Source organism: Syngnathoides biaculeatus, chromosome 11 (assembly GCF_019802595.1).
Source record: "Syngnathoides biaculeatus isolate LvHL_M chromosome 11, ASM1980259v1, whole genome shotgun sequence".
Classification (NCBI taxonomy): domain Eukaryota; kingdom Metazoa; phylum Chordata; class Actinopteri; order Syngnathiformes; family Syngnathidae; genus Syngnathoides; species Syngnathoides biaculeatus.
The window spans coordinates 20391991-20411249 of record NC_084650.1 but is presented as its reverse complement, the minus strand read 5'-3'; the positions used below and the strand labels follow the sequence as shown (position 1 = coordinate 20411249).

Here is a 19259-nt window from a genome sequence, read left to right as displayed (position 1 = left end):
AGTCATCGGACCTTGCTGCCTGTCTTTAGGATCCCGCCAAGCCTAGCGTTTCTGTACCTCTTCCTCGTCAGGCTGCTACACCTTTTATGACCCAGATTACGGAATAAACTACATTGAACATTATGCCTCTGCCTCGAAGTCTTGCATTTGGTTCTGCCCCTGTAACAGAGGTTCATGACAGTATGTTGACAACGACAAGCAGGGGAGGCGACGCACAATAAGTCACAATGCGCAGTCCTAATATTCAACGTCAAGGAGCACTTTCAGAGTGGTAGTGTTGTTATAGAACACTACCTGGAAGAAGAAAAAAAAAAGTCAAACATCATGGACTTTTCATTTTGTGTCGGAGGACTATCGTAGGGCCTAATTGTGAATTCATGTATTATGTCAAACTACAAGACGTTATGTCGTTCCAGACAAAATATGATGGATCCATGCATCCATCTGTCCATTTTCTGATCCAGATCTGAGAAATCTCAAATATCAGACGTAAAATCTTGTCATTTCATCTAGACAGAAAGCTAATTACAGGAACATTACAAATAAAAAAAGAAGGCAGTGAAAATTATTCAAAAGGGAAAGCATGTGTTATTTATTCATTTATTTACACTAATAAGAAAAATTATTTACCCGTAAAAACAAACCACATTCATTTATGTTAGGAACGCGCTATAAGGCTGTCAAAGACCCTTCATATAATTTGGCAGGTAAACACAAGACAATTGACATTCATCCTTAACTGCCGGCCCCCAAAGCTTTGCTCATCCACCCATCCAGAATTGGTTGAAGGGTGGAAGTCAGATGGGGGACACAGAGGGCGCACACGAAGCTTTTGCACACCCAAAGGGTCAATGCTAGTTCAAGTCTAAAATCAGATAAACTTGGGACATACATAGACGCACAGCCTGCAGAAAATAAGCATACACAAAGAGATGACAGATGCAGGTGGACATATCACTGCTTTGGGGACAATCCACAGGTCGGAGCCACTTTGCTTCGTCTGTTTTGGGCTTTTTTTTTCTGAGAAAGGATTCGCTCAAAAACAGAGACTGGTGATCTGTATGAAAAACCACACGGTTTCAAAATCTTCATGTGTGTTACTTTTGAAATGTTTCACAATCTTCCCACCTCACTGCGCTTGATCATCTCAGACAATATCTAGGGGCAATGTTCAGGAAGCTCGAAATTCATACTGGGGAGCAAATTTCCCCCGAGAAAGGAAGTAAATGAGAGGCCTCGCTCTTCTTGAGGTTGAAGTCTACTGACCCAAGGCTATTTAAAAGGCAGATTCATGCAAATACAGTCTGGAGAAGATGGCTGTATCATGTTTTGGTGATAAGAAGGAGAAAATGCCAAGGCATCACTCTATGTTTTATAGTCAAAACATTTGTTATTCATCCCAGCGTGAGACCCAAAAGACTGACTATCCATATCTGTGTGCCTAGACAGGCTGGCCACTCCTGAAACTTTGCATCTGAAAAGGAAATCAATGCACACTTCAAAAATGCTTAATCTCGTCAGACATCCGATCGATGTATTCCAATACAACTCAACAATTCATCAGATACGTAGGAACGAAAATGGTGCAGTTCTTGACAAGACAGGCAATTTCTTGCCATTTTCATCAAAGTAATAACATCCTTTAAAATTCTACCGGCATGCGCGGTCATGGCAACTTTGATACTTAATAATCCTTTAATCTCAATTGCAAAAATGATCTGATAGGAGGCAGGGGGCAAAAAAAAAAAAAAAAACAGACCATAAAAAATAATTTGATAACCATTGTGTCTCTCAATGTGAGGGAGCATCGAGATAAGAATTTTAATACATTTACTAAAATACAAGCTTTATTTATGTCCTCTACATTGTGACATGACGGCCAAATATGCAATATGATGATTATTATATGTCTTTATGAAATACTTTAACAACTAAGAATAAAACTAACTATTCGCTCGATCATGACTCACATTTATATTTGTGGTTTGGACATCACTGATTGAAAACATCTGACTCATTTCAACCTATGTGTTTAAATCTATTTCTTTTGTGTGAAGCAGAGTCCTTTTATATCAAAGTCTAACCACAATGAAAACCTATCCCATACAATGATATTAATTAAAATAAAACAAAACAATGGTATGTATCATCATGTTGCATAATGCTGTGTGTCATTATGCACTCTTTCCTTCAAGTCTCCAAAGAGCAGAGAAACTATTACACTGTCATCATGCATGAGGATTAATTCAAATTGTCATATGTTCTAATTTTCTATCCCTTTCCTTTAAATTAGATAAGATCTAATTATGGTCTGATGCATGACTTATTAAAACCACCCATTCCGGCACGGTAGTTTGCCAATCTCATCCTCATAATGCCGGAATTGAGCCGCCACCCTGAGGTCTCATTAAACATGCAAACATATTCTTTTGCACCTTTCTGCTTCCTGTCAAAATCAGCCTCATAAAGGAGAATCTGTGGAATTATTCTCTGATCAATTATTACTTATGCAGCCGGAAAATATTTAATTCTGTTTGATGGGATGAAAGTGTAGAGGCTCAGTCTCTGAGAATTAGAAGGTACAGTATGTTTTCAGGTTCCACCACTGAAGGTGGAATTTCAATCTGTTCCCAAAAAGAGGATTTGTGCTGGATACTGGATTTTGTTTTGGGACGTCTTAACTCATAATCATCCCCTGGTGGATCTACAGAGGTGTGGTGAGAAAATCTAGTGGAAAATCCTGAAAGAGTCACAATGGCTTTGATGGTGTGCAAAGTCATGTAATATTACTCATGAGGCATCTGTGCTGTTCCACTTTTTTTTTTTTTTTTTTAATTTGGGTGGATGTTCAAAACATCCAAATAAAGTTCTACTGTTGTCCCTAATTGATCTCCACAGAATTCATGAAGGTTGGCAAATTCTCATTTCAATAGTTGTGTTTAAAAAACAAAATGTGAAAAGATAAATCCACAGATCAGTATTTTGGAATTTTTCAAATTGTTACTCATCTTTTTCATTGTCTTTGTTAGAATTTGTTGCACTTCTTTACCTGGTCTCCAGGGGAATGTTGCTGTTCAGCACCCAGCTGTCATGAAGCTGTGCCTGGTCCGTACTCGAACTGGTGTCTGCGCCCTGGACCCCTTGGCTGGCTTGACAACGGGTCGGCATGGTCTTCCTCTGCAGGCTGACTTGGGCGTAGGGTGCCGGGCGGGCGCAGGTGCAGGCGTGTGGCGGAGGAGGAGGTGGTGGGAGTGGGCGAAATGTGAACTGACCACCTGGACTGCTGGGTAACTCTGTGGGGAGAGGATGGAATAAACATTTTATCAGCAACCAGTTTCAAAAATTGCAATCACAAGTGGCAAAATGTAAGTGTAGCTAGTGAAGCCATCATAAATCAACTTGATGACTTCCATTTGGCTTTTTCCATTCCTGCTTTGATACGTTCCTACTTTCCTATAAATAGATCCTTGGCTGTCCGTAACACTGAGTCTTTAAAGTGCTCACAGCTCTGACTTAATCCTCACCCGCCAGCCCAACTATCCATATGATGTTTATTATGAGATATGTAGCTCTGCGGAATGAGCTAGCCAGCTGTAACCCGCTCACACAGGTAACCTCGAGGTCTAGCTAGAGCTCTTTCAATCCATCATTTAACATTCTCTAACGCTATAATTTTTCACATCCTCCGCCGTGCTTCCTCCTCTTCTTTTCAGTCTTCCTTCTCACACTTATTACAGTTAAACCAAATGAAATGTTTTGTTTTGTGTTTTCTGTCCTAATTTTCATGTAATGTTCTTCATGTGTTAAAGTAGCAGTTCCATGTGTTTGTTTTTTTTTATGAAAGCGCATCCCGTGCGCTGAGACTTTCTTTTTCAGTGTTTAGGGAGACATCTCTTGCCATGTGGTTGTTCTATGCTTCCATGAACACCACAGCTAAAAAAAAAAAAAAAGTGAGTAGCTTTCCCTAGACACCAACTCCGTGCAGCATCATTGAAATACAGTACATTGAAATATTTGTTGCGAGGCAGCGGAAGCGGTTTAAGATAATGGATACTATTGACCAAAAAATGGCTCATAACATGATATCTGAGAGGTGTTTTTGCTACAACTATGCAGTACAAAAACTAGTGCATGAAAAAGCCACCAAAGAACAAGTTTATTCATCTTAAGTTAATCATAAGTGAGATGTGGGTAAACAATCGTCATGCTCTTCAGTAAGTAGAAAACTCAGAATGTGGTTAAACATTGATGTAACTTTGCTTTAATTATGTAATGACGGTTTGAACATTTGTGAACAACACATCAACAAGAAATGTTTTACAGCAGATGGATGCAAATACAAGTATGTAATCACAAATCAATCTTGCCAAGCCTCAAACTGAACAGCATCTTCTTGAGAAGACAATGGTAAGTACCTTTAAGTATTGTTTTCCTCATAAAAGATGAAATAGCGCAAGAGCAACAGATTGATTAAAACTATTATAATCATTGATCACACCGTTTATTCTGTAAAGAAAAAAGGAGCACATCCTTAATGGATGCAATAAAAGGAATCATTTTCCATTCAAACTCCAAAATTCTTTATTATTTTTTTTATTAATTACTGTACTGTGCTGTGTTGATGTATTGACCATTTTATTGTTATTTTGAAATAGGAGACAGCAACTAGTGGGGCGGATCCGATTCTCAAAATTAGGCCTAAAATACATTCATAATATACAACAAAACTGTGACAGGGGCTGTGAATGAACTAAAAAAAAGAACTTTTCAAAATCTTGCAAAGATCGACATTAAGATATGAGGACAAGAATTTATTTTCACAAGTGTGTACGTATGCGTATGTGTGTGTACATGTACTGGATATATGTCACAATGTTTGACCAAAACGATCAGTTTGGTCATCTTTAAAAGGACACCGCTCTGGTTATTGATCCCTCGTCACACCGTTTGCCTTTGCCGCATTCCTTGATGACATAATAAAATATGCCTCCATTCTCTGTGCACGGACACAATGAAATGTTTTTTTCATTAGTTGTGAGAACCCATTCCTCAGAGCACATATTTATTTCATGGTTTCACTGACACATCCAGTACAGTCTCACTAAACAGGCCTCCTCCGTAGTTGTTGATTGCTTGCGGTGGCCATCTGCAATGATGCACATTGCACACCCACACACGATTTAGTATTTTTAGTATGCTTAACAGTTTTGTGTGGCGTTATAACCTTATGCCAAATAGTGTTTGTGGAAGTATTTATTAGTATGTTTTCTATGCTTTGGTAATTGTTGTTTTCACTTTATTAAATTAGGAGATTAAATCAGCTCATTAGTTTGACCAAAAGCTTATTCTGTAAGACCTGGCAAAATGACACTTTTTGTGTCATCAACTCAAGGTGTAGTTTCATCAAACGTGATGAATAGATGTGTAAAAGCAAAGGTTATTTTTGTCTGAACCTACTCAAAATATCAAATGTGGCCCACTTGGGGGGAAACCAAAAGAACATTTTTAGACTACTACATTATGTGTCAGCAAGATGCACCTGGAGCCTTAATTCTCTGATTCATCAGCAAATCCTGAGTCCTGAGAGCCCTGATACAAAATCTACTGCTACCATATATATATATATATATATATATATATATATATATATATATATATATATATATATATATATATACACACACCAAATGTCAGGCTTCTACATTACATATTAATAAACACTTAAGCGAACAATAATAAAATAAAACTAAGAAAATAGAATCCAGACAAGTCACTAGTCAACTGCATACCTATAATGATATTTCTTTGTACAGTTGGGCATTTTCATTATGTTTCATGTTGGCATTTCCATTCTTTCCTCTATAATATGCGTTATCCCATTGCAGACTCAACATTCACATTTGCATTTACATTGCACATCTTTGTAGCTTGTGATGTTTAAGTCAAAGTAATCAGCAAGCCATTGTGGTATTTGCTAATGCAGCAGCAGGACTCATCACTTAAACAAATGAAAGGAAGTGGAATACAATTGTTGATATAGTTTTCAGTTGCTCTCCTTCTACATTTTATACATGCAATCTGTCACTCCAAATCGTATCATAGCAGACTCAGTGGTCGTCAGCTAGTGGAAACTAAACTATGTGGGTATTGCCGCTGATTTGAGAATTTAAACTGTAATACTTTTAAGAAAAACATGCTTATCTGGAGAGGAAAAATTAAATAAAATGTTACGTAGAATATTGTTTTTTGGGGGAATTGTACGAGGATATTATTCAGAACAATGAACTGTTTTAGGACAATGAACAGTTTTTGTAAACTAATGCTGTGTCATGTTTTTTCATTCATCACGTAATGTACAGTGTGAAAATATGGATCGATATCTTCATTAACATTTCTTAAATAAATGAACTCCATAACGTTGAAGGGAACAATATCGCTTCTCATTTATCCAATTTGGCATTAATATTAATTGCACTTTAGTCTCCTTTATTGTGCACTTTGAACATGCTGATTAACATGGATTCACAACAATGACTGCGTAACCATGGCAACTGAAATACTTGTAGACTTATTGTGAGTTCTGAGCAAAGCTAAAGTTACTATATTGTAATTGGAAGAGGCATTAATGTACCTCTAATATGCAACTAAATGAACTACATTGTAATTTAAGACCATAAGGACAAATTTACGTTGATGCATATGGCATAGTTTTTATATCCGATTAGTGTTGTTAGATTATGCCTCTAATCGTACAAGCCTGTTATGGTAAACAATAAAAGCTGGATGCACAAGCACGCAAAACAATATAGTCAAGCACATTATGATATGAATTCCAGCCATTCTTGTATATAGAAATGCATCCATCAGTATGTCAATCCAAAGTTCTTGTACACATTGGGTTCACGGGGGTGAGATGGAGCATATAGTGGCTGACTTTGGACAAGTATTCATATCTGTGGACAATTAAGAGTCTTTGATGAACCTAACATGGATATTTTGGGGATCTCAAAATCCAACTCCACATGGGAAGAACCGACGATTTGAACTACTACCACTTGAAGTCCGAGGCAGACATGTTGACCACCCAAATACTGTATAATTGTATCACTACAAACAATCTGAAACAGTCCTCAAGTCCAATCTCAACCATTGTTCTCAAACCCACTGTTCCACGTTCAAGCTACGAGAAAAAGAGACGCCAACCACAAGCTGTGCTGCTCCAGAAGTAACCCATATAAGTCAGTCAATGTAGGCCAGCGGGTGGACAACATTTCTCCGGATAGCCTGGAGTTCAGAAACATCAACTCAACTCTGTGGATAACAGATAGAGGCTAAGGGAGGGACCATTACAGCTTCAGAAGACATCCGTGACAGTGTGGAGCATTTTTGCCCTAAGGTTCCTCTGGGACTGAGCCCTCCAGAAGCAACACTTCACAAAGTCTCTTATGAGATATTTCCCAGGAATCATCAGCTTTTGCTCATATAAGGGGCATACGATATAAGAAAGAAAGAAAGCAATAAAACCTGGGAATGTAGTGGTGGGAAAGGAACTGGTAACAGTTAATATTTAGGCACAATAAGAGGGGATCGCAGTAGGTGGACCTGAAATTCTACACAAAGTGGCTATTTATGGAAAAATGTGTCATTTAAAGCCAAGTCATTTCTGCCAAGAAACAAACACAGACACATCTGCACAGGGAAAAATTAGAGTAGGAATTGAATTTCCCCTTATGGGACACAAATACAGTATGTATACTAACTAACTAACCAACTAACTACATCTGGCCATGTTGGCCGACTCACGCTAGCAAACTCACTGCTCACCACTTCGCATTTGATCAGTGGTTATTTGTGAAATGTCACTATTGCAGCAAAGTACGACCAAAATCATAGAGCCTGACTACAAGACTCTCATACCTGCCTGTCTAGCAAACCAATCCGAGTATTGCAGATGTTTAAATGATTCATCATCGTCATTACTTGTCCCACTCTAAAAATAAAATCTTAATAATTTCCCCTAGGACAGGTTTTAATTTATCTCTCTTCTTAATTGGCTCACAGGAAATTGCCATACAGTTAATTCCAGTATTGTACTTGAATAAAATAAATATCACCATAAAAAGTTCAAACAACAACAGAGGCTGTTGTAGCTTCTCGTTCTGTCTTAAGGAATCATCTTACTTTCGCTGACCAGTTATATCAAATGTATGTCATAAATTGTTTCCGTTATCTCATCAGACGTTGTAATTTCGAAAAAGGATCGTTTCATTGTTTGCTTCCTGATGAAGTTGGCACCAACAATAATGATATTGATAAAAATAATAAAGTTGGCAAGATAACAGAGAGTAATATTGCTAATGATCATGGAGAAAAAGACATTGTAGAAGATGATTTTACTGGCAACAACGGCGGTGATAACAATAATAACAATGAAGATGAAAACATTGGTAATAATAGTGCTGGCAGAAACACTGATAATTGTATTGATGACACGGGTCTTAGAAGCACCAATTAGAATAAAAACAGCCATTGATTCACAGAGATGGGGATAAATGTCAGGAACTCCATTTACCAAAGTGACACAATCATACAGTCCAATTAAACCCAGAAAATTCAAATAAGGTAGCTGAGGGCGCACAGCTCCCTCTTCTCTTCCCCAATCAATTTTCATACAGAGTATGATAATTAGCAGCCATGCGTCATCTGGCTTTTCCATATCAAGTTTTACTTTGCATGTGTGCTTGTGTGTGTGAGTGTGTGTGTACAGTATGTGCGTGCATTTTTGTATAATTGCTTGTTTGTAACCCCATCTTCAAAAACAACTCCACAATCATGTTTAGGCTTCAGGTGATTCTGAAAGTAGCATTTCCCTGGAGAAGGCGTTCAACCCTCCAGAGTGGAGCGGCAGAGTTCTAAAACGAGAAGCTTAGCATCACTCAAACGCTTTACTGCAGGGGCCTGCATTCTCCAATTATTTTTTTTTTTCAGAAACACATTCACGCTTGTGTGCTATCTTAGTAATCTGATTTTCAAAATATGATGAACATAACAGGTTTCACAACTTTAGATAGATAGATAGATAGATAGACAGACAGACAGACAGACAGACAGACAGACAGACAGATAGACACGAACCTCTGGTACGGGGGCGGACCCGAATGCAGGACTTCGAGGCAGAGGCATGATGTTAAATGTAGTCTATTCTGGAAACTGAGTCATACACGATGTAGCAGTCCAACAAGGCAGAGGTATAGAAACGCGAGGCTAGGCGGGATCCAAAGGAGATGCAGAAATGTCCAATGACTATGGGGCAAACTAACAACTCAACAGGACAGGATGAAACAAAAGTGCACAGAATCGCTGTGACGAGGGTTACTCTAACTTACGTGTAGAACGGAGAGTCCCACAGGCAGTGAATGCAACTCACTAACGCAAGGCAACAAACTGGCAAACGCCAATGACAAAAACTCCAACTTAAATGCCTGTCTAATTGCAGTCCCAATGTGAAACAGCTGTGAGCGGTGATGGGTGTCACCGGCCAGAGCTCTGGGGTGGCCACGCCCCTCTTAGCAATGGCCAAGTTTTGCTTCATGATAGATAGATAGACAGACAGACAGATAGATAGATAGAAAGTACAATTAGATACACTAACGGAATACGAACCACAACAAAATATGATGTAACATCTCTGCTTGGCAAAATGCAGTTAACATCAATAAACACATTGCGAATGTTCTCTGTCTCTGAGAGTGTCAAGCCCATGAATACGTTTGCATATTTGGACATTTAAACGAGCTTTGGTGCCATCTTATTGGTGGCATGTGATTTCGGTTGCAACGATGGCCATTTGCATTGAGAGGAAGAAGATAATCGTAATATTTCAAAACTCAAGAGGTAAAACATCACCATGGCCACTGTAGTGATTAGTTCAAACGGTGAGACGCCTCACAATGCTCTCTCTCTTTCCCTCTTGCTCGCGCTCTCTGATGAACATACGTTACATCTCCCTCAACCCCTAAGCAATCACAACAAGCACACAAACAGTATGAGGGATTATTGCTTTCGCTCACATCCACACACAATTTTATTTTTTTTTTTTGCGTGACTCCCAACACTAAAACTGGAGAAAGTAGCTGGTCTTGACAGCAAACAAACCAATATGAAGAGATTCCTTGCAGGCTAAAATGAGAGACGGGAATCTAGACAGATGCATCACCAGAAACTCCGGCGAGAGAGACAGACAGAGAGAGAAAGTGAAAGCGAAAGAAAGAGCTGGTAATTAGAATGAGCTCGGAGGAGAGACAGGCAGTGGAATGAATGCAAATGAATTCAGTGGCCTGGCAATGCGCTACGCAACTGCACATTTCATACAGCAATGCCTTTTAGACATGAAACTACTGGCACAAACAGAGCAGGACTACACAGCAAACAGTGAGTGACATGACTGCTGGCACGCACATGCCAACATCGCACACGAGCAAACACAGACGTGCACAAGTGTGTGGATACAAGGCAAAATCATCAGGCCTGAAACAAATATTAGCCCCACAGTGCATAAGGAAGCATGCAGATGGAAACACACAAAACCGCAGAGGCGCAGTGTGCTAATCCCTCCAAATACCAAAGTGTCGCTTGTGAGAAGAGAAAGGGGTGAGCATGTTTGTTCCAAGCGAACAGCCACAGCATGTCCCAGAGCAGGATAAACAAAACCTTCTTAATTGGTGTCGATTTGGAATGGAGTGATGATTCATCATGCAGAGCTCGCCGGTAGAGTATTGGAAACCAAATCATTTCTAATCCATATGACCTTGACAAAGGGCCACAGTCGGACTATAACTCCTTCATCTCGCATTCTCTGACAAAGTCATGCCATTGAAACTGACGTTACAGCTCGTTGGAAATGTAATCCACCAAAGTCAGATCACTTCACTGATTACTCAATCTCAGGCGGCGAGAATCTTTATGAAGCACTCAATTCTCCACACTAGTCGTAAATCAGAGCGCTATAAGCTTTCTGTGTCAATGATGGCGCACCAGAGACGCAATTTCCATATGATGCGACTCGAGTCACCAGCACTGCTTTCAACATCAGGACATCCACCGGTATTTTACCTCAAATCACCTTCAGATTTCCGTCAGTCGCCCTCAGCTACCGTGTTAAACTTGGATCAATAAGTCTTCACTGAAGGAGAAAAAGGTCATCTGTGATGAGGTCCTCCTCTTTACTAGCCACTGCTATAAATTAATCTGATTAGCGCATTCTTCTTAATATTTTAACCAGGCATCAGAGGCCATCTTCAGTCTTACTACAGCATATGTTATGCTTGTAATGTCCCCACTGAGATTGCAGTTTGGAAACTGAAGCAATTAGATAATATGTGTGTTCTGGATAGTAACGACATGAGCAACAGTCCAAAACAAGTATGGCCACTTGGTTTCCAGACTGGGCGTTATGAATAATAGCGACAGATAGAGACCTGTGGCGCGCTGAAGAAAAAGAGCAGGGCATGAAAGAAAAGAGATGTTTCTTTAGTACCACCTGCAGACTCGCCTGGCAGCCATCTTGCGGTCAATGAGGTGAGTGCAGCCAACGCCCCGGGTCAGCTTTAACACAGTCCAATGACAAGTCCGCACTTGCCCTCAATTGCAACAACATCTTGCCGTTCCACTCCACCAATTACGCCTATCGCACCGATCTCAACGCGAGCCCACACACACTTTCGCACACTGCCGGCCCACTTCCTTGCTCACCATCTTTAAATCACACACACCAGGCGGAGCTTAACAAATGTGGGAACAGATGCCCCACATCAGAGTGCAGTTGACCTCTGCTCTGTGTGTCTCAAGAGAGACGGAGAAATACTGTGACCAAAGTCCTTTGCTGTCTCTTACCCACACACATGAACAACTTTGAACTTATCTGTATATACAGTGGAAATGCATTCAGAATTTACATTGTGCTTAATATTACTTTGATTACATTGTATTGACTTTGGCTATTACTTCTCTATACAAAAACACACTCCATCCAGTAGTGGTCCGGTACACTGGCCCTTCCCTTTGGGACTGGTTGGGGTCCTTCAGTTTGGTTGGGCAATCGCCCTGGGTCCTGAGGAGTGGGTTGCATCTCCCTGGCTGGGTCCCCCACGAGATGGGCTCGCTGCTTTGTGGACGGGTGGGTGTGTGGTACGGGCCCACCCCTCCTCAATGTGCCGGTTTGGCAAGTCCGTACACAAGTTGACTCACGTGCATGTGATATGATGCTTATTCAGTAATAAATAAGTAAACGGAAAAAACGTACTTTGTCTGGTAATATCAGCCTGATCGTTTTTTTTTTTCTGCTCTTTTTCAATTTTCTACAAGCACTTATTAAATTCAGGTTCGTGAGCGAGGTTGGAAATCAGAAAATGATGAATTAGGGCAGTCAATCAAAACAGGCACGGATTTACATAGTGCTTCCTATATGATTAAGAAATGAGAAGGATGTTGATAAATATGACACACTGAGACACTAGAGGCTGTGGTGTATTTAACAATATTTCCTTTTTTCATTTCATGGATGGATTTAGATGAAGCGACGAATCATCTATTGTGGTAAAGAAAAATAGAAAAAGAATGGTCAAAAGCAGTTTTAATTTTTCACGGATGTTCTGTGAAGTGAATGTTTACTATTTTACATGTTCCGTGATTGAATTGGTATTTAATAGCCAATATTGGGGAAAAAAATGCAAATATCTAAATTAGTTACATGGAGAACTTTGCTTAGTGTGTCACAAATATAGTATAGCATACTGGATATTTATTGTCTAATTCTAGGGCAAAAAAAAGACTAAACACTATTTTTCTGTGTTGTTTCACTTAAAACATTTACTGTCCAGTGACTTTCTGTTAGACTGCTCTGTATTAAACGTGTGCATTGTCCTTTTGGAACACTTTTGACTTGACATTAAGCTTCAAAGTACGTGATTTCAAACAAAAGGATTATTTTAAAGGTCAGTGACATTCAGGCATTACTATATATAGTGCAGGCCATTGAGCAACTAGCTTGCCAGAAGGGAAACCAAGAGGTCAGAGCAAATAAACATCAGCAAGACGAGGGAGACCACAGAGTAGTAATGTTGGCTGAGGTCCATGTGGCATTTATTTCCTTGAAGCAGTTTGCACACACTGGCACTTGCACACATATGGATATTATCATATATTAATCGCACTGGTAGTACAGTGGTAAATGTTGATTTTCATGCCAAGAGTGTGGGTTCGATTCTGATCCGGTGCCCCAATACCGAGCCAGAGCCAGACCCAAAGTTGGATTCAAATTTGGGTTTGCATCGGAAAGGGCATCCTGGTAACAATCCTGCTAAACGTATCACACAAATGAGTCGTTTTTCCGAACCTGATGGAAAAAGGCAAAAGTCTCTACAATGATGTTTTTTTTTATTTATTTATTATTTCTACTACAATATATAGTGGTCTTGTTAAATACAGCCAAAATTATTTGGCATTTTTAATTCCTAAATTTAAATATGATGCTGCAGTTTAGGAAACACGGTGCATGACTACTTAGCGCATCTGCCTCACAGTGCTAAGAACCCGCCTGTGTGGAGTTGGCATGTTCTCCTTGTGCCTGAGTGGGTTTTGAGAGGGTGTTTCATTTTCCTCCCACATCTCAAAGACGTGCATGGTAGTTTAATCGAAGACGACATTACAACTGCAATTGGCTGGGAACTAGTTCAGGTGTACCCAATCCCATAAAGGCACCAGAACCCCCGCAACTCATGTGAGGATAAGCAGTACGAAAAATGGATGAATCAATGTTTATAAGTTAACACAAAAAAATTCCCTCATTGATGACAACACTTACTAAATATCAGGCCGTAAATTCGGATTCTCAATAATTCCATATGTTATAGACACAGTACAGCAGTGACCTAAATATGCAAACATGTCAAAATGTGCACACACTACACTGTAGTATGCAAATGCAAGATGAAACCTTGCCAAGCAAACTCAAAATCAAAGGCCAGGTCAATAAACTATTACAGCGGGAAAGTCAAGTCTGCAGTTGTACATAGCCAGGTACAATAATGTTTAGACAGCCGTTAACAAACGCAAGCAGTGAACATGGCCGTTTAACAGCCATTTAAACACGCTTGTAGGTTTTAGTGACCATTAACACACATTGACAGAGGTGTTGTGGAAACATTAAAATCCGTCTTGTAAAAGATGAGCAAGTGGATTCAACAACAGATATACAGTACAAATTATAAAGTGACTTACATTGCACTTAAAATTCCATCGGCTTATTCTCACTAGGGTCACGTGTGTGGTGGAATTTATCACAGCTCCTTGGAGGACGCAGGATATAAATAGACAAACGAGCATTCAGACTCATACCTATGGAGAACTTTGAAAATTCGGTTAATCTAGTATGTACGCTTTTGAAATATGTGAGGCAACTAGCGTACCTGAAGAAAACCCACACAGACAGGATTTGAACTCTAGACTTTGTAAGAGTGAGGTGGAAATGCTCACCAGTCGGTCACTGTGCCATACTTAAAATTCCATCCATCCATCTTCCGTACAACTAATCATCACTAGGGTGGCGGGCATTCAAGAGCCTATCTCAGCTGTCTTGAGGCGAGAGGCGGGGTAGGTTCTGAAATGGTCAAATCAAAGAGCGTATAAAAAGAAACCACCAGTCAATGCTCACATTGTTACCTATGGACAATTTTGTGTCTTCAATTAAACTACCATGCATAATTTTGGGATGTTGGAAGAAAATCGATCACCTGGAGAAAACTCAGTAATTCATGGGAGAACATAAAAAGTCTACACAGACCAGGTCCTCAGAACTGTGAGGCAGATATGCAAACATATTTAAAATTAGCTCATAGAATTTACTCAACCGTGGATTAATTAGAGACTCTAAATTGCCCTAGGTGTGGTTGTGAGTGCAGCTGTTGTCTATCTCCATGTGCCCCGGGATTGGCTGGACACCAGTTCAGGTTATAGCCCGCCTCCTACCCGACGACAGCCGGGATTGGCTCTGGCACTCCCGTCACCCTCGTGAGGATAAGCAGCTCAGGAAATGGATGGATGGATGGCCAGTTGCAGTAGGCTCTTCTGTGCTCTGAGATGCTGAAAGCTTATAGCTAACTCTCATGCACCATAATACATCATTTAAGTCTGACGTGTTTCATAGCAGATGTAGGTTGAATAACAAGAATATCAACCCTATGACGATATATCATTGAGTGCCAGTGATAATTTGGTGCCTTTTTGCAGTAAAGTGGGGACTTATTGCAGTGACATAACTTTGAAAGTGAGCCATCTACATAGATTAAAAAATGGACGCGAGAAAATGGCAGACATTACCACCATTTTTTTTTTAAAAAACGGTTTCCATCTAAATCTGGAATTTAGTTTTCCCCTATATGTAGACCATTACCTCTTTCATATAAAACATCTCGCTGTCCTTTGGATTTGAGAAGTATTAAGTTAAACTTTATTGTGCATTTTATGAAGATAAACCGAAACTTAGCTCAGGCGGCAGACCAAAATGCCGACGGCTTTAAAATGAATCACCATTACAATGAAATTCTAGATAACGGGGAACTGCAGTGTATTTGTCAAGACAGACAAAAACAAAACACATGTGAAGCCATAAAATATCATAAAATTAAGACAGAATGGGAATACTCACAATCAACTTCTCACCGGCAGAGTGACGAAGCAATGCATGCACATATTCAAATTCAATGACGTTCCAGGATAAAAATACATTAAATACAGTTATATTTAATATGATAGCGAAAAACATTTTTTAGTGTCCTCTCTATACTTGAGCCAAAGCCTAGCTACACAACTGCCACAAAAAAGTAAACACCAGAGGGAAATATAAATGACCTCAAGGCAAGCCTTCATTTTCATACTAGCCACCCACAGAGAAAAAGTGCTCCAGTCCTCCACCCAAACCATTTCTTTTTACAATGGGGACTAAGAGAGCCACTAACCCTTGACATAAAAGTGTAAAAAAGATCCAAAAACTAGAAAAAGACCATCAGCAACCTCTTCTAAAAGGGTCAGTTGGCTAAAGGCAATACTTTTTTTTAAGGACAAAATCATATTCAGCCTTCGGAACAATCATGGAGAGGGGGACAGACTACAGGAGAGTGGAGTGAACCAGGACCCCAGACTTAATGTAGTTTGTGATTGTAAGTGTTGGTCTTTAATAAAAGCCCAGAGTATTTGGTCAGGCTAATAGACTGGGCTCTCTAAATCCTGCCTGCTATGCATTATTCAACAGCCATTAGCTATCACCTCATCTGGGAGGCTTTATGAGTTCCATCATCGGCTGGGGCCTAGGCTAGGCACACTGGAGGTGTGTGGGGAGGGCAGAGGAGGAGATTAGCTGCGGAGGGAGGGAGAAGGGTTTTGCAAATATAGGTATGGGAGGAGTAAAAAAAAAAAAAAAAAAGAGGTTTATGGAGATTCAGACGGCAGAATCAAAAAAGGAAAGCTGACAGAAGTTGGGTGTGAGGCTCTGTGATACGAAAACGAATAGAGGCAGGGGAAGATATGACTGGATGAAAGTCAGAGGTCAAATGGGAGACATATGAAAATAGGAAGGCTGATGCATGAAAATGAGAACAGAAGTAACCGATGGAAGGTTGCGCAAGTACAGCAAGGTGCATGGAAATAGGTGTCGGATGTAAGCTTCGGGTCAAGGCAAGGCTGGAGAGAGCAGCACAGAATGAAAGAGAAATGCAATGTAGTGGCATTTTCAGTTGGCCACGACCAACAGGTTTGAAACCTTTGAAAGGTTATATGTCTCCCCCCCCCAGCCTTTTCCCCTTTCAATCACCCTAACCTTAACTTTAAAATGGCTCCTTCCATTCCACATCTCTTTTGCCGTTCTTCACCTCTTCAGAGTGGCACCTGGTATAATTTTGCTTTCACCGATGGGATGGCCTGGGAACATATGGACACGCGGGCTGGCTGCCTACCACGGTATCAGTGGGCAAAAGACTCAAAGACCTTGATGTATATGCGCATGCTAGGGTGGGAGGGTGTGCGTGCACACTTAAGTGCATCTACACATCTAAGTAATGGGTATTTAGCAGACTTGCCAGGCTCGTCCCAGGACAACCAGGTTCTCCTGACCCTCGGCGCCAGCCCAAGGACACGCTGCTGTCTCCCTAATTAAAACACAACTCTGGCACGCACATGTCCTACACTCACAGACTGCACACAACCTGCAGGTCTTCATCTTAAAATAGCCTCAAAAGAAACACGCAGCGCCATCATTACCACGACTAAACACCCCTGAAAAAATCCACTCTGTTTTCAGGGCAGGCAGCTCGCAGCAAACTTTGCCTCTATCTGCAAGCTGATTCATCACAACAAAAAAAACGCTCAAGGTTTTTTTTTTTTTTGTTTTTTTTTATAATAAGCATTCATTATTGCACACCTTTATGTAAGAATAACACTCTCATTTTGCACTTTAACACCCGTATTAGTTATGTATATTTATAGATAGACGGCACGGTGTTGCAGCTGGTAAAGCGTTGGCCTCACAGTTTTGAGATCCTGGGTTCAATTCAGGAGTTGCCTGTGTGGAGTTTGCATGTTCTCCCCATGCCTGGATGGGTTTCCTCCGGGCACCCCGGTTTCCTCCTTCTTCCCAAAAAACATACAGCATTAATTGGACACTCTAAATTGCCCCCAGGTGTGATTGTGAGTGCGGCTGTTCATCTCGATGTGCCCTGGGATTGGCTGGCAACCGGTTCAGGGTGTACCCCGCCTCCTGCCCGTTGACGGGTGGGAGAGGCTCCAGCACTCCCCACCACTACCCTCGTGAGGATAAGCGGCAAAAGATAATGGATGGATATATATATATATATACACACACACACACACGCACTTTATATTCCAGTTTTTAACCTATAAATTGACAACTGTTTCTGAAACACCAAGTCAAGTTGTCCAGTGGAAAAAGATGAAAAGAAGTTGATTTGTATTTGAAAGTAATTTCAGAGATCAGGCAAAATTTTAAATGTTAAAAATTTTATTTTTTTTTGTAAGACCACAGACAAGAGCTAAACCACGGGGTATAGTTTGAATAGACTTTTTTGTGTAGTATTTATTGTTTGCATGGCAATTTGTTTATAGCCAAAATGTGCATTTAGTGTGACCATGGAAAATTTAGAACCTGAATATTTGCATAGACAAAGGCAAGAATATCACGTACATACTTTTTGTAGAGTGCCATGTCTTTGCTACCCAATTGGCATGCATCACCTAATTCTCTTATATTTGTCAAGTGTATTGTTGACTAAGTGTATGAATATTTTCTATTCATGGAAGATGGAAAAAAAACACTTTGTTATATACTGTTTAACAAACTCCAATGGACATCATTCACCTCTTCATTTTTCCTCCAACAGACAATTTTGTGTGTTTACTTCCTCGTTAAGTGCATGAGAGACTCTGATTAGGAAATTCCAAGGAGGGAATGGCATCCTGTCACGGCAGGTTACCGCTGTGGCATGATTTAATGAATCCGTCTGTCAGAAGACCGAACAACCGAATATCAACTATGCAGAAAAATGTGGCCGACACACACAAGCTCACACTGAGGAGTTGACAGGATTCGGATTATTGCCTATGCTCACACACTCTTGTTTTCCATTGTACACACAAACATTGAGACCACATTAGAGCGTGAAGACAAAAAAGCAACAACACCAGAAGAAACAGACTTTTAACATTTCATCATGAGAAATGCATGCACAATTTAGCTGAGTTAGATCCAATGTGGCGTAACATAAATGACTGACTGAATTGTCACTCCCTTATGATCTTCCATACAAACAAAAAAATCCACACAGAGGAAGATATTGCCTTAACGGCAATGGTAATTATTAAACACTTTTGGTTGTCTCAATGAGATTCAAATCCAAAATGTATTTGATGAGTGTCTTCCATTATTCCCAGAAACTATTATAAAAAAATTCCCAAAAGTCCTGCCAGTTAGCTCAAGGTTGACCTCGATCCTTTGCTCCAGAGTTGAATAAGGGGAGCAATCAAATCAGTCAGGCATTGGAAACCCACTGAAGCTTCATCGTATATTCCAACCATCTTATCTTTCTGAGAGTCCTGATCAGCATCAGTCTCTCAACGGGACACTCAACAATCAGTCCTTGCCTCCTCGCCTATAAGTGCTGGTTTATTTAAAAAATAAAAATAAAAATCTGTGT

General features: G+C 40.1%; 1 protein-coding gene across 1 annotated transcript in view; it reads right to left on the bottom strand.

Annotated features, from left to right (window-relative positions):
* tenm1 (teneurin transmembrane protein 1) overlaps window positions 1-9436 on the bottom strand; it is a 138925-nt gene extending 129489 nt beyond the window's left edge. Inside the window, exons 1-3 of the mRNA XM_061834623.1 lie at window positions 9387-9436; window positions 9136-9264; window positions 3050-3293 (exon numbers count right to left, since the gene is read on the bottom strand). Of these exons, the coding sequence (XP_061690607.1) occupies window positions 3050-3168 (119 nt within the window). The 5' untranslated portion in view covers window positions 3169-3293; window positions 9136-9264; window positions 9387-9436. The remainder of the gene's footprint in view (window positions 1-3049; window positions 3294-9135; window positions 9265-9386) is intronic.
* Window positions 9437-19259: the final 9823 nt, after the last annotated feature.